The sequence below is a fragment of the Petromyzon marinus genome, unplaced genomic scaffold (genome assembly GCF_048934315.1).
Source record: "Petromyzon marinus isolate PM22_M1 ecotype Great Lakes invasive population unplaced genomic scaffold, UKy_Petmar_22M1.pri1.0 PM_G_Scaffold_35, whole genome shotgun sequence".
Taxonomy (NCBI): Eukaryota; Metazoa; Chordata; class Hyperoartia; order Petromyzontiformes; family Petromyzontidae; genus Petromyzon; species Petromyzon marinus.
This window is the reverse complement of record NW_027422928.1, coordinates 647,778-673,485: the sequence shown is the minus strand read 5'-3', so window position 1 is coordinate 673,485 and position 25,708 is coordinate 647,778. Positions and strand designations below refer to the sequence as shown.

At 45.0% G+C, this 25,708-nt stretch overlaps 1 protein-coding gene and 1 long non-coding RNA gene across 2 annotated transcripts; both read right to left on the bottom strand.

Moving 5' to 3' along the window:
• Positions 1-960: 960 nt before the first annotated feature.
• On the bottom strand, positions 961-19,648 carry LOC142915775 (E3 ubiquitin-protein ligase Mdm2-like). Its single transcript, XM_076061451.1, has 6 exons — positions 19,592-19,648; positions 15,971-16,047; positions 11,034-11,096; positions 3,451-3,560; positions 1,885-1,959; positions 961-1,098 (listed from the first exon to the last, which is right to left on the bottom strand). The coding sequence occupies exons 4-6, from the start codon at positions 3,550-3,552 to the stop codon at positions 961-963; spliced, it is 315 nt and encodes a 104-aa protein (XP_075917566.1). The 5' UTR covers positions 3,553-3,560; positions 11,034-11,096; positions 15,971-16,047; positions 19,592-19,648.
• A 1,290-nt stretch (positions 19,649-20,938) lies between these two features.
• LOC142915791 (uncharacterized) lies at positions 20,939-24,744 on the bottom strand. The gene is made up of 3 exons (XR_012936100.1): positions 24,672-24,744; positions 24,327-24,392; positions 20,939-23,199 (listed from the first exon to the last, which is right to left on the bottom strand). It is a non-coding gene; the product is annotated as an uncharacterized LOC142915791 (long non-coding RNA).
• Between the last annotated feature and the right edge of the window lie 964 nt (positions 24,745-25,708).

Below are 25,708 nucleotides of genomic sequence, written 5' to 3'. Positions count from 1 at the left end.
TCACAACCACCACCAGCCACACCACCACCCACACCAACACCACCACCCACACCACCACCATCACCACCACCACCACCACCACCCACACCACCACCACCACCCACACCAACACCACCGGCTGGAGCGCAAGATGGAGAGGAAGTGGTGGAGGTGGTGGTGACGTTGACACCGGCTGAAGGGGAAGAAAAAGAAGAGATTATGTGAGTGAGTGAATGTGTGAGTGTGTGTGAGTGTGTGAGTGTGTGTGTGTGTGAGTGTGTGAGTGAATGAATGTGTGAGTGTGTGTGAGTGTGTGAGTGTGTGTGAGTGTGTGAGTGAGTGTGTGTGTGAGTGAGTGTGTGAGTGTGTGTGAGTGTGTGTGAGTGTGTGAGTGAGTGAATATGTGAGTGTGAGTGAGTGAATGTGTGAGTGTGTGTATGTGAGTGAATGTGTGAGTGTGTGTGAGTGTGTGAGTGAGTGTATGACTGTATATGGGTAGCGGTATTGTAGTTAGCGCTACATCGCGCTATGAACCCGGGGAGGGAGTGAGAAGGAGGGAGTGAGGAGGAGGAGGGAGGGGAACTTCACCTCGCCTGCTGTCGGCCGTCACTATGGAGAATGACTTCACGAACAGCGCTACCACCGAGTGTCTGGAAGAGAGAGACAGGGAGATCCAGGCTGGGTTTGGATGCAGGCTCTATCTACCGCCCCTCTCTCTCTCTCTCCACCCCTCTCTCTCGTTTGTTTCTTTTTATTTCACTTTTTAAATTATAATTTTTCTATCTACGTGACTTTAGTGAAAGAACCAAAGAATATTCACCCACTCAATCACTCACCCACTCACTAAACAGCTCACCCACCCACTCAATAATTCACTCCCCCACTCGCCCTCCCTCCCACTCACTCACTAAATAACTCATCCGCTCACCCACACTCACTCACCCACCCACCAAATCTCTCTCCACCCTCTTTCTATCTCCCTCACCTGGGATCTCTGAGTGAGAATCCCTCCACACCAAACACCTCCCCCAGGGGGTCCCCGCCACACCTCACCAGGTACGGCCTCTCTACATCGTAAAGTTGTCTCCGCTTGATGTATTGTCCCACGTAGTGGTACGCCTACGTGGGACGTACACACACACATGCACACACACACGCATGCATGCACACACACGAGTGGGTGACTGAGTGGGTGAGTAGGTGGGTGGGTGAGTGAGTGGGTGAGTGAGTGGATGAGTTAGTGAGTGGGTGGTTGAGTGATTGAGTGGGTGAGTGGGTGGGTAGGTGAGTGAGTGGGTGGTTGAGTGATTGAGTGGGTGAGTGGGTGGGTAGGTGAGTGAGTAGGTGAGTGAGTGGGTGTGTGGATCAGTGAGAGAATCAGTGAGTGAGTGGGTGGATCAGTGATTTAGTGGCATGGGCGGAAGAGATGGACTAGTCAGTGAGTGGATGGGTTAGAGGGTGAGTGGATGGGTTAGAGGGTGAGTAGAGTGAGTGGTTGGGTGAGTGAGTGGATGAGTGAGTGGTTGGATGAGTGAGTGTTAGTGTGTGGGTAAATGGAGTGGGTGAGTGGTTGGGTGAGTGGGTGGCTGAGTAGGTCAATGAATGAGTGGGTGGACGAGTGGTTGGGTGAGTGGGTGGGTGAGTGTAACGTCTGTACTATGTTGAACTTCTTTCGCACCGCACGTAGCCATCTGTGATAATCCTGCAAATCCAAATTATACAGCAGGTGTCTGGGTCGCGATAGAATCCACGACCTCCTGTACACCAGACGAGGTAGTCAACATCTCCTAGCCACCCTGATAATGATGATGGTGGGTCCCACGACCTCCTGTACACCAGGCGAGGTAGTCAACATCTCCTAGCCACGCAGATGATGATGGTGTTGGTGGCCGTGATGGGACCCACCTGCTCCCACGTGAATGTGTCGCCCTCGACACCGACCGACTGCAGCAGACGAAGCATTGCAGGCACCGGCTTCAGCTGCGTCCCAGCGGACAGAGGCATCACGGAGCCACATGTCATCACTCACACAGACACAAAGGTCCCCCGTGTAGCCTCGGCAGGCTATAGGGGCAAGTGCTGTTAGCGAAGAGAAGCACCTATCAAGGCTGCCGGCACTGTGGCACATGAGGGGGTGGGTGGCCAGCACCACGCCGAACCGCCTTTGTCTCCCCAGTGGCTTTGTTTACTACGACACACCGCTACACCAGCTACTCTTTTGAGTCAACCTAGGGGAGGCCCAGGACCGATTGTAGTGTATAGTAGTGTATATTACATTGTAGTGTATAGTAGTGCATTGTGTATAGTAGCGTATAGTACTGTAGTTTATAGTAGTGTAGGGTATAGTGTAGTGTATAGTAATGTAGTGCATAGTAGTGTAGTGTATAGTAATTGTAGTGTATAGTTGTGTATAGTGTACAGTGTATAGTTGTGTAGTGTATAGTAATGTAGTGTATAGTTGTGTATAGTGTACAGTGTATAGTTGTGAAGTGTATAGTAATGTAGTGTATAGTTGTGTATAGTATAGTGTACAGTGTATAGTGTACATTGTATAGTAGTGTATAGTATAGCGTACAGTGTATAGTATAGTGTACAGTGTATAGTATAGTGTACAGTGTATAGTGTGCAGTGTATAGTGTACAGTGTATTCATAATAAAGGTTTTTGGGTTAGATCGCATTTATTTATAAATGTGTCGTAACCCTCCACCACCCGACACGGCCAATCAGCAAAAAAAGTGTCACGTTGACAAAAGACAAATAATTCACTACTTCAGCCCACCGGTGTGTTGAAGAGTTAATCCACATTTACAGTTTGAGTACGACGTTTCGCTGGTAAATACATCCAGCATCATCAAGCAATTCGCCAGAATGGTAAAGCCCTCGCTTGCTCCCGGTTTTTATATAGAGCAGCAGGGTGACGTCATCACTTAACTCATATCAGGTGCAGCGATTAGAGGCGGAGGGGGGGGTATTGTAATTATATAATCGATTAGTAATCAGTCATTGTTTATGATTAGTAATGAGTTGTAGATTAGTAATTATTTAAATGTAATGTGTATTATTTAATAATACGCTTCCAGGCCACACTATATAAAAAACCGGGAGCAAGCGAGGGCTTTACCATTCTGGCGAATTGCTTGATGATGCTGGATGTATTTACCAGCGAAACGTCGTACTCAAACTGTAAATGTGGATTAACTCTTCAACACACCGGTGGGCTGAAGTAGTGAATTATTTGTCTTTTGTCAACGTGACACTTTTTTTGCTGATTGGCCGTGTCGGGTGGTGGAGGGTTACGACAAATTTATAAATAAACGTGATCTAACCCAAAAAACTTTATTATGAATAATATTGGTCGCGAAAGCCTACGTGTTAAACTGTACAGTGTATAGTATAGCGTACAGTGTATAGTAGTGTACAGTGTATAGTAGTACACAGAGCACCGGTGAGCCCCCCTAAAAGCGACTCACCAGAATGTTCCTGTGAGCTCCAGCAGCGGCCAGAGACAACCTGGAGTCACCGGCACTCATCACGGCAGCGGCCAGAGACAACCTGGAGTCACCGGCACTCATCACGGCAGCTGTGAGACAGCAGGAAGACAGCGACACTCGTCACGGCAGCTGTGGAGACAGCAGGAAAACAGCGACACTCGTCACGGCAGCTGTGGAGACAGCAGGAAGACAGCGACACTCGTCACGGCAGCTGTAGAGACAGCAGGAAGACAGCGACACTCGTCACGGCAGCTGTGAGACAGCAGGAAGACAGCGACACTCGTCACGGCAGCTGTGAGACGGCAGGAAGACTGCGACACTCGTCACGGCAGCTGCGGAAACAGCAGGAAGACAGCGACACTCGTCACGGCAGCTGTAGAGACAGCAGGAAGACAGCGACACTCGTCACGGCAGCTGTAGAGACAGCAGGAAGACAGCGACACTCGTCACCGCAGCTGTAGAGACAGCAGGAAGGCAGCGACACTCGTCACGGCAGCTGTAGAGACAGCATGAAGACAGCGACACTCGTCACGGCAGCTGTGAGACAGCAGGAAGACAGTGACACTCGTCACGGTAGCTGTGGAGACAGCAGGAAGACAGCGACACTCGTCACCGCAGCTGTGAGACAGCAGGAAGACAGCGACACTCGTCACGGCAGCTGTGAGACAGCAGAAAGACAGCGACACTCGTCACGGCAGCTGTGAGACAGCAGGAAGACAGCGACACTCGTCACGGCAGCTGTGGAGACAGCAGGAAGACAGCGACACTCGTCACTGTGTGTGTACACTATGTGTGTACATTGTGTGTGTAAACTGTGTGTACACTGTGTGTGTCTACACTGTGTATGTGTACACTGTGTGTGTGTACATTGTGTGTGTACACTGTATACACTGTGTGTGTGTAGTGTGTGAACACTGTGTATGTACAGTGTGTACACTGTGTGTGTGTACACTGTGTGTACACTGTATGTGTACATTGTGTGTGTACACTGTGTGTGTACACTGTATGTGTAAACTGTGTGTGTGTACATTGTGTGTGTGTGTACACTGTGTATACACTGTGTGTGTGTGTGTAGTGTGTTAACACTGTGTATGTACACTGTGTGTGTGTACACTGTGTGTGTGTACACTGTTTGTGTCCGCATTAAACCGAACCCCCGGCAAGGCCATCTACTTAATGACGAGAGAAAATTCACACGAAATGTCCTTTTCAATGAAGTCTTCCAGATGTAAATTGATACAAGCTTTTAATGAAGAAATAAAATCATCTAACTCAAAACACAACACAATTCAAAGATGTTTCATTTTAAAACTTCAAAACGGAGCATGGGGTACTTGCGTGAATGCGTCCTTCGTGTGCAAATGTTGTGACTTTCCTGGCCTGAAGGCCGTCAATGTGTTGGGCCATTATTGGTGCACAGCGTCTCAACAGCAGCAGTGGGGTTTGCTTCAACCGATGGTTACGAACATCCAGACGTGAATCAGCAAGGAGCATTTCTAGTCCTAGTTAGACAAAATCTACGTCAACACGTAAGACAAAACTACAATTCGTGTTGTAGAGAATGTATCTCCTCCTATACGTTTAACTTTCAAGTGGTATGCCTTGTAACTGATGAATGATCCGAGTGTGCTCCCTATTTCAAAGACAATGAGTTGCTCCAGAGGCAGACGCTTCGTGAAACACAAAAGTACCCTTTGACCTGTATCACAAGAACAACGGGTCTCACCTGAGTTCTCTGTACAGGTTACTTCCAAAACACACACACACTTTGTCCTAACATCACTTAATCAATGTGTGACCCTCAGACAAAATGTTACATGTACGCGCACAATCAGACAAGTATTCATTCTAAATTATTGACGGGCATATTAACATTGATTACTGCAGCGATATTGACTGCATCACGTTACATCGTATTAACAAGAAGTTATTTTACAAATACGCACCGTCTGCTTAACAGTGTATGTACAACGTACTATTGTTGCATCATTCAAAACGAGTAGGCCGTTGCATGCTGGGGTCTGGGTCAAAATGTAGCAAATTCTAAACATTACGCTACAAATAATAGATCACGGCACTTCGATGGCAACACAAGCAATCGTCATCAGGTGGGACAAGCACAGCAGCAAGAAGAAGAAACTGCTGGAGTAGGCGCCTACTACTTCAGCAATTTCTCTTGCTGTGGTTGTCCCACCTGATGACGATTGCTTGTGTTGTGATCTAAACGCCGTGATCTGTTATGTTTCTACCCACGTGGTGACTTTACCGAAATAACTCAAGAGTGTGGATTCCTGCAGTCACGAAAGCTTCGAAATCAAGATTGCCTACAAACTACACAACTGAGATGACGCATCAATCATCGCCCCCTACTGACAGTCTCTTGCCCACATGCAGGCCGGTGCAGGGCCACCACTCCGTGCCACACAGGGGCAGCTGCTACTTGGGGATGCTCTTCGAGCGTCTCAGACGAGATACAAAACTCCGAGTTGCCGAGGCGATTAAGCGAGCAAAGCGTAAACGCAATTATCATGAGAACATCGTGAATGCTTGGGAGCTTATTGTCTCTCGCTCCTGGTGAGAGATTGACCCAACCCACAGGTCCACAAAGACTGGCCGCTCTTACTCTGCAGGTTGAACCTAGGAAATGAGTGTTCAACTTCATATTCTTGTCATTAAAGGCCTGTGACAAAGGTGCATCTATTGTAGCGACATCGTCTCTGGCTTACACATCTACCGGGTCTCCACTTGACTTTGTATTGTCTCGGAGGAAGTCCACCCACACCTCCACTTCCACAAACTGCTGGGAGTTGCCTCGCTCTGCCTCACAGTCAGAATTCTCCTCTTGCTTCACGTTACCTCCATCAATGTGAAGGTCCCATTTTGGAGTTGAATCTTCATCTTCACATTTCACCATCACTTCTTCCCTCTTCACCATCACTTCTTCCCTCTTCACCATTACCTCTTCATATTTCACCTCGATAACTTTAAAAGTGTCCAAGCTGGGATTTTCTTCCGGTTCATGTTTCATGAGGGATGGGCTCATGGTGGCACTTTGACTTTCACAAGCCGATTTCAGACTCCACTCCTTGTGGATCTTCTGATGCTTCTGTGTTCTCTGGTGTACTTGAAGATGTGGTTGCTGTGCAAACGTTATCCCGCACGGAGTGCACCTGAAGGGTTTCTCTCCCGTGTGTGTTCTCTGGTGTACTTGAAGATTTGATGAATCTGCAAATGCCTTCCCACTGTTGTATATATAGGTGTTATGAAAATTGATGAAAATAATGAAAATTAAATGAAATTTGAGATTTGCATAATTTATCCGAAATTATGTTAATTAGTGTAATTATGTGCATAAATTATGCTGATTCGAGAGATAATCGTATTAATTTATGCGAGTGGGCGTGGTTATGATAATGCAGGTCGTTATGGATTATCAGGTCGAGCCTCGGTGACGAGGATTGTGTTATGAATTGGAATAACGCAATTAATCGTATGCAGTGACGCAGGCGTTGTGAGCGTGAATGAGAGAGAGACGATTCGACTCTGCTCTTCAATTCCGTATTATCGATAAGGATACGATTACTCTCGATTGAACATTACGGATTATGTGTGTTATGGATCATGTGGTGATAGTGTGCTTATGATAGGTCCCCAGGATTCAGATCTCATACGCAGAACAATATTATGCAGAATTTCAGGAAGAATCACACACAAACCTTCTGCTTTAATCAATTTTATTTCTAGCTAACTTATATATGAAAAACTCAATCTCGGGATTTGGAATTTCAACACAGCGTTAACACGATACCATCACGATTGCGTTGTTTCACCTCGATAGCGGCACCTGTGGTTAATTCCCGACGCGTAACGCAATCGATCGGTTGTTGAGAGAGAGATTAAAAACATGCGAACTATTCTATCAAACCTTAACTTTATAATATGCAAACTCGTATGCTTGAATTGTTACACAACACGGCACTTGGTCTTTGATTCGTATCCAATCCTTAATACATTCTGATATGCGAAGTTATTATGCTTGAAATCGTCAGCACAGTACCACGTTGATGTTCGTTCATTGATTCATAACGATTATGAATTTAAAGCGTTCGACTGTAATACTTCTAATTGCCTTATCAACACCACTCGATGGCCACAATGCTTCGTTACTTGAATTGTCACACAAAACAGCATTCGGTCACTGATCATGCGCGGCCCTTAATGCAATTATTGTCACGTTTTTAACAATAGGATGACTGATTATTATGCAACGCTACTCGTTGACAGGGCACTCCAACCAGTATTATTCTTGGAGGCACAAATATGCGTTTGAATTCGTTATTTCATTCGTGGATACCGGCAAGATTATGCAGACAGACAAATATTAACGAACGACTCAAGTATTCCTAATCAACTTCTCAACGCGACTCAATGGGTGGCGATGTTTCCTTTTGAGATCCTTATCTCGGGCCAATCTTTTAATTGATTGTGGCCAGACCCCTGACAGGGAACCGGTTGAACCCGCTCTTCAACCCCGCGAGCGGCGCTCCGTGGTGAGGAGCCAAGAATTAATCCTTGTTAATGGGTCAGTTGGTAATTTATGCGGTTAGAAGTACAGCCCCAGCACAATATTACAGAGAAAAATTATGAACACTCTTAAAAACGATGGATTATTCACTCGGTCGTTGCGATGTTTCCACAATCACGGATGGTTCAATGGCTTGAGGTTTTTAGGCTTTGTTAATGACCCGTGTGTGTGTGTGTTGAATGGTGTGAGTGGTGAAAGAGTAGGCCAATGTTCGGAATCGATTCTTTGCGTCAAGCAGACGTCTGGTTTGTGTGTAGTGGGGGGCAGTGTATCATACGTATCAGTTGATTCTTCTTTCAGTAGTTGGTTCGGACTCGACGGACGTTGGTGAACGAGTAGATGCGTTGTTGTAGCTGAGATGACCGTCTGGTAGACGGCGTTAGAAGCACGCCCGCAGCGGCGCGCTGGTGCTGATGGCTGGTGCTGATGGCACGCTGGTGGCGCGCGCTTCCTCTCCTTGAAGACGCGCGAACGCGCCCGTGCTGGTTCGCTGATAGCAGTTTCTCTCCACTGCTGGCTGAGCTGCTGCACGCTCTTGCTTGGCGTTGCTGGCCGCGCTCTTTCTCCTTGAAGATGCGCGAACGCGCCCGTGCTGATTCGCTGACAGCAGTTTCCTCCACTGCTGGATGAGCTACGCCGGCGCGCGCTCTTTCCACTGCTGTAGTAGCTGACGCTGCGCTCGCGAGCGACAGGTCAAGTTTTTCTTCTGCTGAGTTGAGTTGAGATGAGTCTTCTTCTGTTGAGCTGAGTTGAGATGAGTCTTCTTCTGTTGAGCTGAGTTGAGATGAGTCTTCTTCTGTTGAGCTGCCCCCGAGGGCTGATGAGTTGGCCCCGAGGGCTGATGAGCTGGTTTCAATGCTGAAACGGCTCCTTTTTATGCCAAAAATCTCTCCCCTTCTCGGCTCCCCCTCACGAGGTGGAGCTATCTTTGATCTGATCGTATGTCGGTGGGGGGGGTTCGTGTGTCGGTGGTGGGGGGGGTTCGTGTGTCAGTGTGTATGTTTGTGTGTGTGTCATTTATGACACGGTCCTGTTCGGGTCTTTCCTCAAGCCATAAACATCAAGACAACAGACACCTCGATTCATCTCGGTGGCGTCTGGTTGTCTGATCCCTCCACCCAGAGAGAGGGGCGGGTTCCCCCCCCCCTTTTCCGTTCACGTTCCGACGCACAAAGAAATGGTTAAGATTTTTTTTAAGTTTAACATTTCACATCACAGTTGGTATCTTATCATACACAGTTATGATCCTGCTTGTGATTGATAGTATTTGATTTATTTCCAAGTGAAGATGCTCTTCCGAGCGTATGCATTTTATCACGTGCTGCAGGGAAAGACAAAGGTGGCCGGGATCTTCCCATCTCTCTATACTTTGCAAATATCATTTCGACTCCATGTTCGCCACGACTCGTGTTTGTAACTACGTCCTCCCGACACCTCTCGGTTTACCGAGGTTCGAATTGTTATGATGGAATTATTAAAAAGAAAAATAATTTTCATCCTGAGTTTAAGAGGTCTGTTTCCAGATTGTTGGAATCCATATCCCTTGGTTCTGTAAGGTTCTATAATGGAATATCGTTTAAGGTTAACACATTATTATTAATGTTATTTTGCAATTTCTTTAAAACTTGTTTGTCTGGTTGCCGTGTGTGGGGTGGGGTGTGTCTCCTCATCAAACCCGGCTGGCTTTTCCAGATGGCCCCTTGTGATAAGGTGTAATTCCTGCTTCTCCGCGCTGTGAGAGAGACAAAGATGGTCGTGGTTGCTTGGGATATTGTTTAAACTCTTTCGTAAGTTTGCCCGTTCGCCTCATTCCTTCTCGATAACCTTTGATGTGACTCGGTATTTTGTCTCCAAGCTTTGCTTTAACAGTAAAAGTATTAAAGGTGAAAATCATTTGATAGCGAATTAATTATTGGATAATAATTCACTGATGTGTCTGGTGGCCTGTTCTTAATTGGAGTGAGCGTTAGGCTCGCTACTTTTATCTTATTCTTGTTGTTGCCTTTTAATTTTTTTTGTTGTTGTTTTACTGGAAAATAAGGAAAAGAATATGTATACGATTTACCCTGTTGGCGTCTGGTGTCTGCTCTCTTGGTGTTCTGACCTCGGAGGGACCTTTCCTAAGGGGCCCATCAAACTCTTGTTCATCTGGAGATTTTCGCCGATAGCTGTTACATCCTCGCCTTGAGAGTTTTATTATTTCTTTATTCTTTAATGGTCTGTTTATGACCGACATCTGGTTTTTCGTGTTTCTGGCTTACTGGTTTGATTCATTAAAAAAAATATTATATATTGTTTGTCACGAAAGAAAGGAAAAAGAAATCTAGGTGTATGCATCCGTAAATATTCTTATGGATATTAATTGTGGAAAAAGGGCCGTATACAACACCACACACACTGCACTTGAAGGGTTTCTCTCCTGTGTGAGTTCTCTGGTGTTCTACAAGATTAGACTGTGCAAACGCCGTCCCACACACAGTGCACTTGAAGGGTTTGTCTCCCGTGTGTGTTCTCTGGTGTATTACAAGAGCAGATGAATGTGCAAACGCCTTCCCACACACACTGCACTTGAAGGGTTTCTCTCCCGTGTGTGTTCTCTGGTGTATTACAAGAGTAGATGAATGTGCAAAAGGATACCCACACACACTGCACTTGAAGGGTTTCTCTCCCGTGTGTGTTCTCTGGTGTTCTACAAGATTAGATGACTGTGCAAACGCCTTCCCACACACACTGCACTTGAAGGGTTTCTCTCCCGTGTGTGTTCTCTGGTGTATTACAAGAGCAGATGAACGTGGAAACGCCTTCCCACACAGACTGCACCTGAAGGGTTTCTCTCCCGTGTGTTCTCTGGTGTTCTACTAGAGTAGATGAATGTGCAAACGCCATCCCACACACACTGCACTTGAAGGGTTTCTCTCCTGTGTGAGTTCTCTTGTGCCGTGTGAAATTTCCAGTACGATCCGTGCTGTATGCACACCGGTCGCATTGTTGCCTTGTCCTACCGAGCTGCGCTGAGTGCATTTGCTCCATCAGACCAATTCTGCAGAGGAAGCGTCAGAAGAAGCGTCAGCTGCAGACAGAAAAAAATAATATCCACACCATCTACACGTCAGTATCGAGGCACAGAGGAAAGCATATATACACAGTAACACGTGACTTACACGTCTATACTTATTCATATAATCATGATATAGTGGAAAAGTGTCCCAAATTCATCACACGGGCTGTTATGGCACACAATGAGAGGGCAAATGGTTATAAACATGCCTGGAAGCCCTCGTATCTTCAAAATGAATGTTCACCAAAAACTCCGAGCACACAATTTCAGCTGTCTGGCAACAAAAGGAATATTTATGAAAGCTAAATTCAGCTGACATAGCAAAGGGTGTTTAAATAATACTGTTTGTGTTATGAAGAAATGCATAAATTAATGTTCAATCGCAACTTAGAGGTGTGAAGCCAGGCACAGATGTCCTTGAATGCTGGGATGAACAGATCCGACTTCAGCTGCACGTGTGTGCTGTGTTAACTTCCTGACTCCATTCTTATAAAGAGTTGCAGAGGAAAACAAAAAGAAACTATTGTTTTGATATAACCTCCGTGCTCAATAGAGTTAATAGACTTTACTGCAAACACAAACTTGACACTGTCACACACTCAGAGGCGGAGCCAGGATTTTCAGGTAAGGGGGGAAACCCCTCCAGCAATGAAAAATGATAGGAGTTGTTAGTAAGTAAGGAGTTGTTGGTAAGGAGTTGTTAGTAAGTAAGGAGTTGTTAGTAAGGAGTTGTTAGTGAGGAGTTGTTAGTAAGGAGTTGTCAGTAAGGAGTTGTTAGTAAGGAGTTGTTAGTAAGTAAGGAGTTGTTAGTAAGGAGTTGTTAGTAAGTAATGACTTGTCCCTTACTTTTTATTCGACGCGTGTGATCGGCATTGCACTCGCTGAAGGTGTTTGCCTTCAGGGAAGTCGTGTACTGTATACGCAACTGCGCAAAATTCTGTGAGCCACTTATAACTGCTTTGCCGTTACTTATTGCCAATTATGGACTCGGACTGTTGTACTCTCATAGAGTCCCTGGCACGTAATAATATGCCACACGGTGGCAGTGGGGGTCGCAAAATGCTGATTTATCTATATATATGAAAGGGAAATGTGTGGATACATGTGTCTGTTCGAAATGTTTAGCATACTTCCCAACGTGCCACACACTTGAAATTTGGCATGTGGGTATGTTCCATACTGTACACAATGTAAAAAATGTAAAAAGTATTTTGTATTTTTTTTTTGGGGGGGGGGGGGGAAATGACCATGAAGTGTCTGCCGTCAACCCGCAACACCTCTGAGTCAAGCGCTCTGCAATGCTTAGAGCTGTTAACAGCGTGCCGGGAGATTTTAGTTGGCGCTTCGCTCCTGGCCGATGAAGCCATTGGCTTCTCGGAGTTCAACACACATCCTCCGTGCGAAGAACGGGTAGAACTGCTATCTAAAATATGAAGCAGAACATTCCATCTGTTTGTTTGTGCGAAGCAGCAAAAACCTCTCCAACGCTGAGCTCTGGCGTCGTGAAAATTTGCACGGCTGACGCTGTCTGTAATTTCTAAGTGAACGTGACTATTTTCAGCTCGCCACGTCATTATTCCCTTCCCCGAGTGGCCAAAATCGACCTTACGTAGAAGTGCGTTAGGGTTGAATTTCCTTGAGTGAAAACATCCGATTTAGGTAAATTTATTTGTTTCGGCTTTTTTCTTTCTTGCAAGCATCAATTTTTTCCAGGGTTTTTCAGTGAAATAGAAGGGAATGTGAAGTTAATCCAAGACAAGAATCCAAGTCCCGGGCGAAGCTGGGTAGTGAAGCTCGTTACTAATAAACCTCAATGATCCTATCAAAATGAGGGATTTCTATCGGATCGTTGGGGAAGCACGTGCCACCCTACCCCCCACTGGCTCCACCACTGTCACACACTGGCATGGTTCACAGGTGGTGGTGTGTCCAGACCCACGCCTGGCCACCTTCACCTGCTCAGTAGTAATGCTTCCTCACTCCACCAAGTAGTTGAGGATCAATCAACACAGCCGAGGCTGCGTGTCTCTCTCCCCGTGGTCGTGTGGATTTCCTTCCCGATCCCCCGGTTTCCCCTCTACATGTAGAGAATGAACACCGCCAAGCGTCTAGAGTGAACACCGCCACGCGTCTAGAGTGAACACCGCCACGCGTCTAGAGTGAACACCACCAAACGTCTAGAGTGAACACCACCAAGTGTCTAGAGTGAACACCACCAAGCGTCTAGAGCAGTGGTTCTTAACCTGGGTTCGATCGAACCCCAGGGGTTCGGTGAGTCGATCTCAGGGGTTCGGCAGAGCCCCCGCCACGGAGGTCCGGACACACTTGAATTATTGTGTAAATTTGTGATGACACACACGGCCCGCTTGGCCATCACTGGCTGCAGATGATCATGCTACACTGCTTGGCCAATCAGCGCTGCGGGGAATTTAGTGCGTACTCAGTAGTCAACGTGTGACTGTTGTTGTCGTACGTCGTGTGATTTCTTTAATATTTTATCCATACTATGTTGGGCAAAAGAAGAAAGTGGTCGGACGAATATGTACAACATGGATTCTCATGTATCACGGAACGTGATGGGAGTGAGCGTCCTATCTGCATGATTTGCAACGCCAAGTTGAGCAACTCTAGTCTTGCACCGGCAAAACTAAAGGAACACTTCTTGAAGCTGCATGGAGACGGGGAATACAAGAACACAACACTTGCTGAATTCAGGGTGAAGAGAGCCAGATTCGATGAAAGGGCCACTCTGCCTGCTCTTGGATTTGTACCTGTTAACAAACCGATCCTGACAGCATCGTACGAAGTTGCTTACCTGATCGCAAAGCAGGGCAAGCCACACACCATTGGTGAAACACTTGTGAAACCAGCTGCATTAAAGATGGCGAATCTGATACTCGGAACAGCGGCCGAAGGTAAATTATCCCAAATTCCCCTTTCAAATGACACCGTCAGTGACAGAATAGAAGACATGAGTAAAGACATCTTGGCTCAAGTAGTCGCGGATCTGATTTCAAGCCCGGCAAAATTCAGCCTTCAACTCGACGAAACCACAGACGTTTCTGATCTAAGCCAGCTTGCTGTTTTTGTACGCTATGTGAAAGACGACATGATAAAAGAAGAGTTTTTATTTTGTAAGCCTCTTACAACAACAACAACGAAGGCAGCCGATGTGAAGAAGCTTGTGGATGACTTCTTCAGAGACAACAATCTTTCATGGGATATGGTTTCTGCAGTTTGTACGGACGGAGCTCCAGTCATGCTGGGAAGAAAGTCTGGTTTTGGTGCGCTAGTAAAGGCCGATGCACCACACATCATTGTGACGCATTGTATTCTGCACAGGCATGCGTTGGCAACAAAAACCTTACCTCCAAAAATGGCAGAAGTATTAAAAACTGTGGTGGAATGTGTGAACTATGTGCGAAAAAGTGCTCTGAGGCACCGCATCTTCAGTGAGCTGTGTAAAGAAATGGGCTCTGAATTTGAGGTACTTCTGCTCCATTCTAATATTCGGTGGTTATCCCGGGGACAGGTGCTGAATCGTGTTTTTGCCATGCGTGTGGAATTAGCCCTGTTTTTGCAAGAGCACCAACACTGCCATGCAGATTGCTTCAAAAATCCTGAGTTCATTCTCATTTTAGCGTACATGGCTGATATATTCGCAGCTCTCAATCATCTCAATCAGCAGATGCAGGGTGGTGGAGTCAATATCATGGAAGCGGAAGAACACCTGAAGGCTTTTTAAAAAAAGCTACCGTTATGGAAACGACGAACAGAGAACAATAACTTCGCAAACTTCCCGCTTCTGGACGACTGTGCAAGTAAGATCGAAGATGTGTCTGGAATCGGAGATATTTCTGTATCCACGGAACTGAAGCAAACAATTGCCACGCACTTAGATGAGCTTGCAAAGTCTCTCGACGGATATTTCCCTACAAGAGAGTCATATCCAGCATGGGTGAGACAGCCGTTCACGTTTGCTGTTGAAACAGCAGATGTCAATGATGAATTCCTCGACGAAATCATTGAAATTCAGCAGAGCCAGGTTCAACAGCAACTCTTCAGAACAACAACGCTCTCAACGTTTTGGTGTCGACAAATGAACAAGTATCCAGTTATTGCTAAGAAAGCCCTGGATTTTTTTACACCATTTGTTACAACATATCTTTGTGAGCAATCCTTTTCGAGGATGCTGGACATAAAAACGAAGAAAAGGAACAGACTTTGCTGTGAAAATGACATGAGAGTGGCACTTGCCAAGGTGAAGCCACGCATATCTGAACTGATCTCTCAAAGGCAACAGCAGAAGTCACATTGATTTCCAGGTATGTAATTTGTTGTGAGTTTATGCATTGTGTTGGTTTTATTCTTTGAACAAGGTAATGTTCATGCACGGCTCATTTTGTGTACCAGTAAAAAACATATCTACGTCTTGAATTTGAAAAAAATCACATTTTATTTTTCACTAAAGAGGGGTTCGGTGAATGCGCATATGAAACTGGTGGGGTTCGGTACCTCCAACAAGGTTAAGAACCACTGGTCTAGAGTGAACACCACCACGTGTCTAGAGTGAACACCACTAAGCGTCTAGAGTGAACACCACTACGTGTCTAGAGTGAACACCACCACGTGTCTAGAGTGAACACCGCCACGCATCTAGAGAATGAACACCGCCACGCGTCTAGAGTGAACACCGCCACGCGTCTAGAGTGAACACCACTACGCGTCTAGAGTGAACACCGCCACGCATCTAGAGTGAACACCGCCACGTGTCTAGAGTGAACACCACCACGTGTCTAGAGTGAACACCGCCACGTGTCTAGAGTGAACACCACCACGCTGTTGACAAGCCCCACCTTGTTGATATTGTTGTTGTTGTGGGCAGGTTGCTTCTGTAAACAAGGGCGGTACAGCAGCTCAACGTGGGCGTGGCCTGGTACAAAATAAAAAAAAACTGTGAATATTTAAAACAAAACAAAGTTACAAAGTAGCGAGCCAGGTGAAGAGAAATGAAAACTTAAGATGCTCTTTGGTTCTTTCGGTAAAGTCACGTAGGGAAATTTAATTAATTAATAGTTTCAGTTTCATTTATTTGGTATAGACCTGTGAGCCATTCGGCTCTTGAATTGGGTGCAACCACAACAAACAAAAAACATGAACAAGAAAACATCTTGAAGTGACTATGTGTGACTGTGCAAACATAAAATCCAGGGAAAAACAGCAAAATATTCCACAAAAAGCACCGTACACCAACGCTGTGTGCACATAGCATGCGACGTTTCAATTGCAACACAAGCAATCATCATCAGGTACAAATGCAAGAGAAAACAAACCTAGTAAACTTAGAAATGTAATGCAATACAACACAGAGTCGGCCAACATAACAGTCAACACCCCACCTGGTTGATAACGTTCTTCCAAAGGTTGCTCAATTTGAAAGAGAGACAAAAGACAGACACGGAGACACACAGAGAGAGATATAACACAGAGAAACACAGAGAGATACACACATACAGTGAGGGAAAAAAGTATTTGATCCCCTGCTGATTTTGTACATTTGCCCACTGACAAAGAAATGATCAGTCTAATTTTAATGGTAGGTTTATTTGAACAGTGAGAGACAGAATAACAAAAAAAATCCAGATAAACGCATGTCAAAAACGTTATAAATTGATTTGCATTTTAATGAGGGAAAAAAGTATTTGACCCCTCTGCAAAACATGATTTAGTACTTGGTGGCAAAACCCTTGTTGGCAATAACAGAGGTCAGACGTTTCTTGTAGTTGGCCACCAGGTTTGCACACATCGCAGGAGGGATTTTGTCCCACTCCTCTGTGCAGATCTTCTCCAAGTCATTAAGGTTTCGAGGCTGACGTTTGGAAACTCGAACCTTCAGCTCCCTCCACAGATTTTCTATGGGATTAAGGTCTGGAGACTGGCTAGGCCACTCCAGGACCTTAATGTACTTCTTCTCGAGCCACTCCTTTGTTGCCTTGGCCCTGTGTTTTGGGTCATTGTCATGCTGGAATACCCATCCACGACCCATTTTCAATGCCCTGGCTGAGGGAAGGAGTTTCTCACCCAAAATTTGACGGTACATGGCCCCGTCCATCGTCCCTTTGATGCGGTGAAGTTGTCCTGTCCCCTCAGCAGAAAAACACCCTCAAAGCATAATGTTTCCACCTCCATGTTTGACGGTGGGGATGGTGTTCTTGGGGTCATAGGCAGCATTCCTCCTCCTCCAAACACAGCGAGTTGAGTTGATGCCAAAGAGCTCCATTTTGGTCTCATCCGACCAAAACACTTTCACCCAGTTGTCCTCTGAATCATTCAGATGTTCATTGGCAAACTTCAGACGGGCATGTATATGTGCTTTCTTGAGCAGGGGGACCTTGCGGGTGCTGCAGGATTTCAGTCCTTCACGGTGAAGCGTGTTATCAATTGTTTTCTTGGTGACTATGGTCCCAGCTGCCTTGAGATCTTTGACAAGATCCTCCCGTGTAGTTCTGGGCTGATTCTTCACCGTTCTCATGATCATTGCAACTTCACGAGGTGAGATCTTGCATGGAACCCCAGGCCGAAGGAGATTGACAGTTTTTTTGTGTTTCTTCCATTTGCGAATGATCGCACCAACTGTTGTCACCTTCTCACCAAGCTGCTTGGCAATGGTCTTGTAGCCCATTCCAGCCTTGTGTCGGTCTACAATCTTGTCCCTGACATCCTTGGAGAGCTCTTTGGTCTTGGCCATGGTGGAGAGTTTGGAATCTGATTGATTGATTGCTTCTGTGGACAGGTGTCTTTTAGACAGGTAACAAGCTGAGATTAGGAGCACTCCCTTTAAGAGTGTGCTCCTAATCTCAGCTCGTTACCTGTATAAAAGACACCTGGGAGCCAGAAATCTTTCTGATTGAGAGGGGGTCAAATACTTATTTCCCTCATTAAAATGCGAATCAATTTATAACATTTTTGACATGCGTTTTTCTGGATTTTCTTGTTGTTATTCTGTCTCTCACTGTTCAAATAAACCTAACATTAAAATTATAGACTGATCATTTCCTTGTCAGTGGGCAAACGTACAAAATCAGCAGGGGATCAAATACTTTTTTCCCTCACTGTACGCACAGAGAAACAACGCCTCTGTGTTGAGGCCTTAAATAGAGAGAGAGAGGCAGAGAGAGAGAGGGGAGGGGTGTAGAGAAATCCGCGAGTCAATGCAAGGCCGTAGCCATGGAGTCAACATTGGGGGGGAACAAATCTACCAGGGGGTCTGGGGTCCCCCCCCCCCAGAAAAAAATCTAAATTTGAAAACTAATTTCCTGACATTTCCTAAAATATTGAAAAATTTCACTAACACATGGGATGGAATGTTTTTGTTATTTGATACAATCATGTATAATATTGTATTGTATTACATTGCTCTGTTTTTACTTTTTAACTTTTCTTGTTTCATAGTATATAATGGCAGAGATTAGGGATTCATAAAGTACAACACAATCATATAAACACAAATCTACGCATTGTTATATGAAGACAAGTCCACATTTTGTGGCCAAGGTTTAGCAAATTGTTTTTATTAACATAGCATAGCAATTATTATTTAAAAAATATATATTTTTATAGCAATATATTGGGGGGGCATTTTGACCATATTTGATTATTGTGGGGGGATATGTCCCCCACCAATATATATTATAATTATTATAACATATTATAATTATTATAATATATTATAATTACGGCCTTGTGTCAATAAGAGATTTGGAACTTTGGTGACTGCAGTAAATAATAATAACACGAGGACACGCAGAGAGAGAGAAAGCACACTTATATTCTTGATTATTTCGGTAAAGTCACCACCATGTAGAAGGGAAACAATAAAATAAAAAATATATAAAACAATAAAATTATCACGACATTTCGACTGCAACACAATCATCATCAGGTGTGAAAACCACAGCAAGAAAAACCACAGCAAGAACATTTTCTTGCAGTCGAAACGTCGTGACAATTTTATTGTTTCATATTTTTATTATTTTATATTTTTATTATTTTATTGTTTCCCTTCTACGTGGTGACTTTACCGAAAGAACCAAGAATATGAATCCCTGCAGTCACGAAAGCTTTAAATCAAAAGCACACTTAATCAAACAAACTGAGTAAAACTTGGAAATGTAATGCAATGCAACACAGAGAGTCGGTCAACACACAATAAACGCATAGCCTGGTAGATTACTTTCTTACAAAGATTGCTCAACTAAGCGAGATAATTGAAGCAAACGCGATCAGGCGAGGGCAGGAGGCAAGGCCCCGCGTGGCTAGGCCCCGCGTTGTAAAGTTCCAACCTGGACATCGATTCCCATGCTCGCTGCTACTCAACTGACATCCCTACGAGAGAGAGCGAGGCTCTACCTTGGTAAACAACAACCACCACCACAACCACCACGACCACCACCACAACCGCGATGAGAATTTCTCACCTCGGATTTCAGTTCATGCGCGGAGCGGCAGATTTCTGTTACCTCGTGACGTCACGCAGCAGCAGGAGGTGACGTCACTTGCGTGGTACAAGAACACTCCCCTCCCGCAATGAGCGGGTCTTAATTTAAATAAATTATGTTAATGAGCCGGCCCATACGTGGAGGGATGTGGCGTGGGTGCTGAACCCGTCGCAATAAACTCGCGACGGTCGACACGAACACATTATGTTAATGAGCCGCCAGTCACCGGGCGTAGCTTTGCCCAAATAAGGATTGTACTTGAACAGATAACGGAAGTGACCCAGGCAGAGGTGACGTCACGCTCAAGGGCGCGGTAGACGGGGTGGGGTGAATACCTTGGTGACATGACGTCACTAGCGAGGGACACCTCCCCCTGGCGTTTCACGCCGATGAGGTGATGCTGAGTAGTGACGTCACAGAGCGGGATTGGAGTTTAAGTTGATTTAGATTAATTTTCCATTGCTCCCTCCCTTGAACTCAGCAACAACAACAACGTGGACATTGCATCCCACTGGGATTTTTAGCACACAGCGTTGGTGTACGGTGCTTTTGTCAGGAATATTTTGCTGTTTTTTCATGGATTTTCTGTTTGCAGAGTCACACAAAGTAGTCACTTTAAGATGTTTCTTGTTCGTGTTTGTTGTGGTTGGACTTGATTCAAGAGCCGAATGGCTCACAGGGGTATACCAAAATATATAAACTGAAATTATTGTGTACACACTGTGTGTACGTACACTGTGTGTGTGTACACTGTATGTGTGTATACTGTGTGTGTGTACACTGTGTGTACACTGTGGGGGGCACAGTCATCTCAGTCGACCAATGGGCATCTTTTCATCAATTTATTATTTTCCAATTTTCTTGTTTTTGTTATTTTCTATTTACGTGACTTTATCGAAAGAACCAAGAATGTGGTAGCACATTCTCTATTTATTGCAGACGTTCAAGGTTAAAATCCGACAGGCACACCTGGCTACCCCAGTAACATTCACCACAATATGCGCAGTCTGCTAAACGGCAGATGTAAAACATAACGTTGCATCATTCACAACGCACAGGTCATTGCATGTTGGTGTCACGGTCAAAATTGTGGCAATTCCAAACATTATCCAGAAACTCCACAAGGGAGACACGCACCCCCTGTTACCAACGACGGAGGCGCAGGGTCAGACGTTCGATTACGTTGGAATCGATCTGCAGACGGTCAGCCGCTCCGTGTCGCCTTGTCTCGATCCGGCGATCCCAACCAGGTGAAAGTCCGCATCGAACCGAACCCCCGGCAAGGCCATCGTCTACTTAATGACGAGAGAAATTTCACACGAAATATCGTTTTCAATGAATAAGCTTTTAATGAAGAAATACAATTATACAATTCAAGACATAATACAATTAAAAGTTGTTTCATTTTCAGACTTCAAGACGGAGCATCGGGAGCTTGCGTGGAGGCGTTGTTCGTGTGCAATTTTTTTCATGACTTTCCTGGCCCAAGGCCGCAAATGGTTGTGAGGGGCGGGGCAGGCGGTCAGGCTTGCTTCAACCATTGGTTGTGAACATCCAGACGTGAATCAGCAAGGAGCATTTCTAGTCCTAGTTCGACAAAATCTACGTCAACACGTAAAACAAAATTATAATTCGTGTTGTAGAGAATGTACCTCCTCCTATACGTGTAACTTTTAAGCGGTATGCCTTGTAACTGATGAATGATCCGAGTGTGCTTCCTATGTCAAAGACAATGAGTTGCTCCAGATGCTTCATGACCTGTATCACAAGAACGGGTCTCACCTGAGTTCTCTGTACAGGTTACTTCCAAAACACACACACACACTTTGTCCTAACGTAACTTATTCAATGTTTGACCCTTATAAATGAAATGATGCATGTACACACAAAATAAGACAAGCGTTCATTCTGAATAATTGACAGGCATTTTAACAAAATTTAATTACTGCAGTGAAATGTCCTGCATCAGATAACATCTGATTAAGAAGCTATTTAAACAAAAAATATGCAGCGTCTGCTTAACAGTGGATGTAAAACATACTGTTGTGTCATTCAAAACGAGTAGGCCATTGCATGCTGGCGAATTCTAAACATTAGCAACAAATTACATAACTGAGATGAAACATCAATCATCGCCCCCTACTGACAGCCTCTTGTTCACATACTCTTTGGTTCTTTCAGTAAAGTCACATAGGTAGACAAAATAATAATAGATCAGAACGTTTCGATCGTAACACAAGCGGTCGTCCTCAGGCGGAAAAAAATAATAAATGCAGGCCGGTGCAGGGCCCCACCCTGTGCCACACAGGGGCAGCTGCTACTTGGGGATGCTCTTCGAGTGTTTCAGACGAGATACAAAACTCCGAGTTGCCGAGGCGATTAAGCAAGCACCGTGTAAAAGCAATTATTATAACATAGTGAATGCTTTGGAGCTTATTGGCTCTCGCTCCTGGTCAGAGATCTCCCCAACCCACAGGTCCACAAAGACTATCCGCTCGCTCTTACTCTGCAGGATGAACCTAGGACCTGAGTGTTCAACGTCGCATTCTTTTCGTTAAAGGCCTGTGACAAAGGTGCATCTATTGTAACGACATCGTCTCTGGCTTACACATCTACCGGGTCTCCATTTAACTTTGTATTGTCTAGGAAGTCCACCCACACCTCCACAAACTGCTGGGAGTTGCCTCGCTCTGTCTCAGTCAGAATTCTCCTCCTGCTTCACGTTGCCTCCATCGATGTGAAGGTCTCATTTTGGTGAATCTTCATCTTCACATTTTACCTTCACTTCTTCGCTCTTCACCATCACCTCTTCACCATCACCTCTTCACATTTCACCTCGATACCTTTAAGTGTCAAAGCTGGGATTTTCCTCCGGTTCTTGTTTCATGAGGGATGGGCTCATTGCGGCACTTTGACTTTCACAAGCTGATTTAAGACTCCACTCCTTGTGGATCTTCTGATGCTTCTGTGTTCTCTGGTGTACTTGAAGGTTTGATGAATGTGCAAACATTTGCCTGCACAGAGTACACTTGAAGGGTTTCTCTCCCGTGTGTGTTCTCTGGTGTACTATAAGAGCAGCTGACTGTGCAAATGCCTTCCCACACACACTGCACTTGAAGGGTTTCTCTCCCATGTGAGTTCTCTGGTGTGCTACAAGAGCAGATGACTGCGCAAATGCCTTCCCACACACACTGCACTTGAAGGGTTTCTCTCCCGTGTGTGTTCTCTGGTGTACTATAAGAGCAGCTGACTGTGCAAATGCCATCCCACACACACTGCACTTGAAGGGTTTCTCTCCCGTGTGAGTTCTCTGGTGTGCTACAAGAGCAGATGACTGCACAAATGCCTTCCCACACACACTGCACTTGAAGGGTTTCTATCCCGTGTGTGTTCTCTGGTGTATTTTAAGAACAGATGACTGTGCAAATGCCTTGTCACACACACTGCACTTGAAGGGTTTCTCTTCTGTGCGAGTTCTCTGGTGCTGTGTCAAATTTCCAGTCCGATCCGTGCTGTATGCACGCTGGTCGCATTGTTGACTTGTCATACCGAGCTGCGCTGAGTGCATTTGCTCCATCAGACCAATTCTGCGGAGGAAGCGTCAGAGGAAGCGTCAGCTGCAGACAGAAAAAAATAATATCCACACCATCTACACGTCAGTATCGAGGCACAGAGGAATGCATATATAGTCACATGTGACTTACACGTCTATACTTATTCATATATTCATGATGCAGTGAAAAAGTTTCCCGAATTCATCACAGGGCTGTTATGTCCCACAATGAGAGGGCAAATGGTCATAAACATGCCTGGAAGCCCTCGTATCTTCAAAATGAATGTTCACCCAAAACTCCGAGCACACAATTTCGGCTGTCTGGCTACTAAAGGAATATTTATGAGAGCTAAATTCAGCTGACATAGCAAAGGGTGTTGAAAACAATACCATTTGTGTTATGCATAAATTAATGTTCAATCGCAACTTAGAGGTGTGAATCCAGGCTCAGATGTCCTTAAATGCTGGGATGAACAATTCCGACTTCAGCTGAATGTGTGTGCTGTGTTCACCTCCAGTTTCCATTCTTATAAAGAGTTCCAGAGGAAAACAAAAGTAAAATATTGTTGTGCTATAACGTCCGTGTTCAACAGAGTTAATAGACGTTACTGCAAACACAAACTGTACACTGTCACTGGGTAAACAGGCGGCGGCGTGTCTAGAATCATGCCTGGCCACCTTCATCTGCTTGGCATGAATGCTTCCTCACTCCACCAAGTAATTAATTGAGGATCAACGAACACAGCCGAGGCTAACTGGAGTTTGCGTGTCTCTCTCCGTGGTGAGATGTTAACTACCTCACCTGGTATACAGGAAGTCGTGGGTTCGATCCCGACCCTGACGCCTGCTGTATATTTGGAGTTTGCGCGTCACTCCGTTTAGCGTCTTTGACCGATAGACATTGACACACGTATTCTTGTTTCTTTCGGTAAAGTTACGTAGATAGAAAATAACAATAACAGATAATACAATTACATTAAATAAAGACCACTTGTGTTGCGATCAAAACGACGTGTTTTTTTTGCTTTATTTACAATTTATTTTTGTTATTTTAATTTTATTTTCTATCTACGTGACTTTACCGAAAGAACCAAGAATATTAATTCCTACAGTCACCAAAGTTTTATGTCAAAACATTCACACACGTTGACAAAGCCTCACCTTGTGTTGTTGTGGGCAGGTCGCTTCTGATAAGAGCGGTATAGCAGCTCAAGCGGGCTTGGCCTGCTAACAAAAGAAAATAAAAACTGCGTGAATATTTACAATAAAACAAAGTTACAAAGTGGCGAGCCGGGTGAAGACAAATTAAACTTAAGCGAGATAATTAAAGTGAATGCAATCAGGCGAGGGCAGGAGGCAAGGCCCCGCGTGGCTAGGCCCCGCGTTGTAAAGTTCCAACCTGGACATCGATTCCCATGCTCGCTGGTACTCAACTGACATCCCTACGAGAGAGAGGCTCTACCTTGGTAAACAACAACAACCACGACCACCTTGAGAATTTCTCACCTCGGACTTCAGTGCAAGCGTGGATCGGCAGCCTCCTGTTACTTTGCGACGTCACGCGGGTAAGCAGGTAACATGACGTCACTTCTGGGGTAAGAAACACGCCCCTCCCACAATGAGCAGCTCTGTAACTGAATAAATTATATTCTTAGTTTTTTCGGTAAAGTCACGTTGAAGAGAAACAACAAAATAACAAAATATATATTATTGTTTTATATATATTTTATATATATTTTGTTATTTTGTTGTTTCTCTTCAACGTGACTTTACCGAAAAAACTAAGAATATGAATTACTGCAGTCACGAAAGCTTTAAATCAAAAATTGAATAAATTATGTTAATGAGTCCGGGCCATATGTCGAGGGATGGGGGCGTGGCTGCTGAACCCGTCGCAATAAACACTCGACGGCTTCAACAAATACATTATGTTAATGAACCGCCAGTTACTGGGCGTACCTTTGCCCAAATAAGGATTGCCACTGGATTGATATCGGAAGTGACCCAAGCGGAGGTGACGTCACGCTCAAGAGCGCGGTGGACGGGGTTGGGGGAGTGTGAATACCTTGTGTGTGTGTACACACTGTGTGTGTGTACACAGTGTATGTGTATGTACGTACACACAGTGTACGTACATACACACACACAGTGTGTAGTGGAGCGCAAAGGCGGTGCATTGGCCAGTCATCTGAGTCAGTCGACCCATGGCATCTTTTAATTATTATTTTTAAATTTATTTTTTTATTTGTTATTTGTATTACATTTTATCATTTTTAAATCTTTTATTTTATTTATTTTTTGTTTTCTATCTACGTGACTTTACCGAAAGAACCAGGAATATGGTAGCGCATTCTCTATTTGTTGCAGAGATTCAAAGTTCAAATCCGACAGGCACACCTGGCCACCCCAGTAACATTCACTACAATATGCGCTGTTCTTCTTCACGGCGGATGTCAAACAGAGTATTGTGTCACTCACAACGCACAGGTCATTGCATGTTGGTGTCACGGTCAAAATTGTGGTAATTCCAAAACATTATCCGG

Coding starts and splice junctions, on each gene's coding strand:
- LOC142915775 (XM_076061451.1), bottom strand. CDS start 3,552: ATGAGTGCCGGTGACTCCAGGTTGTCTCTGGCCGCTGCCGTGATGAGT. Junction 1,960..3,450: donor GAGCTCACAGGAACATTCTG/GTGAGTCGCTTT, acceptor GCTGGGACGCAG/CTGAAGCCGGTGCCTGCAAT. Junction 1,099..1,884: donor ACACATTCACGTGGGAGCAG/GTGGGTCCCATC, acceptor CGTCCCACGTAG/GCGTACCACTACGTGGGACA.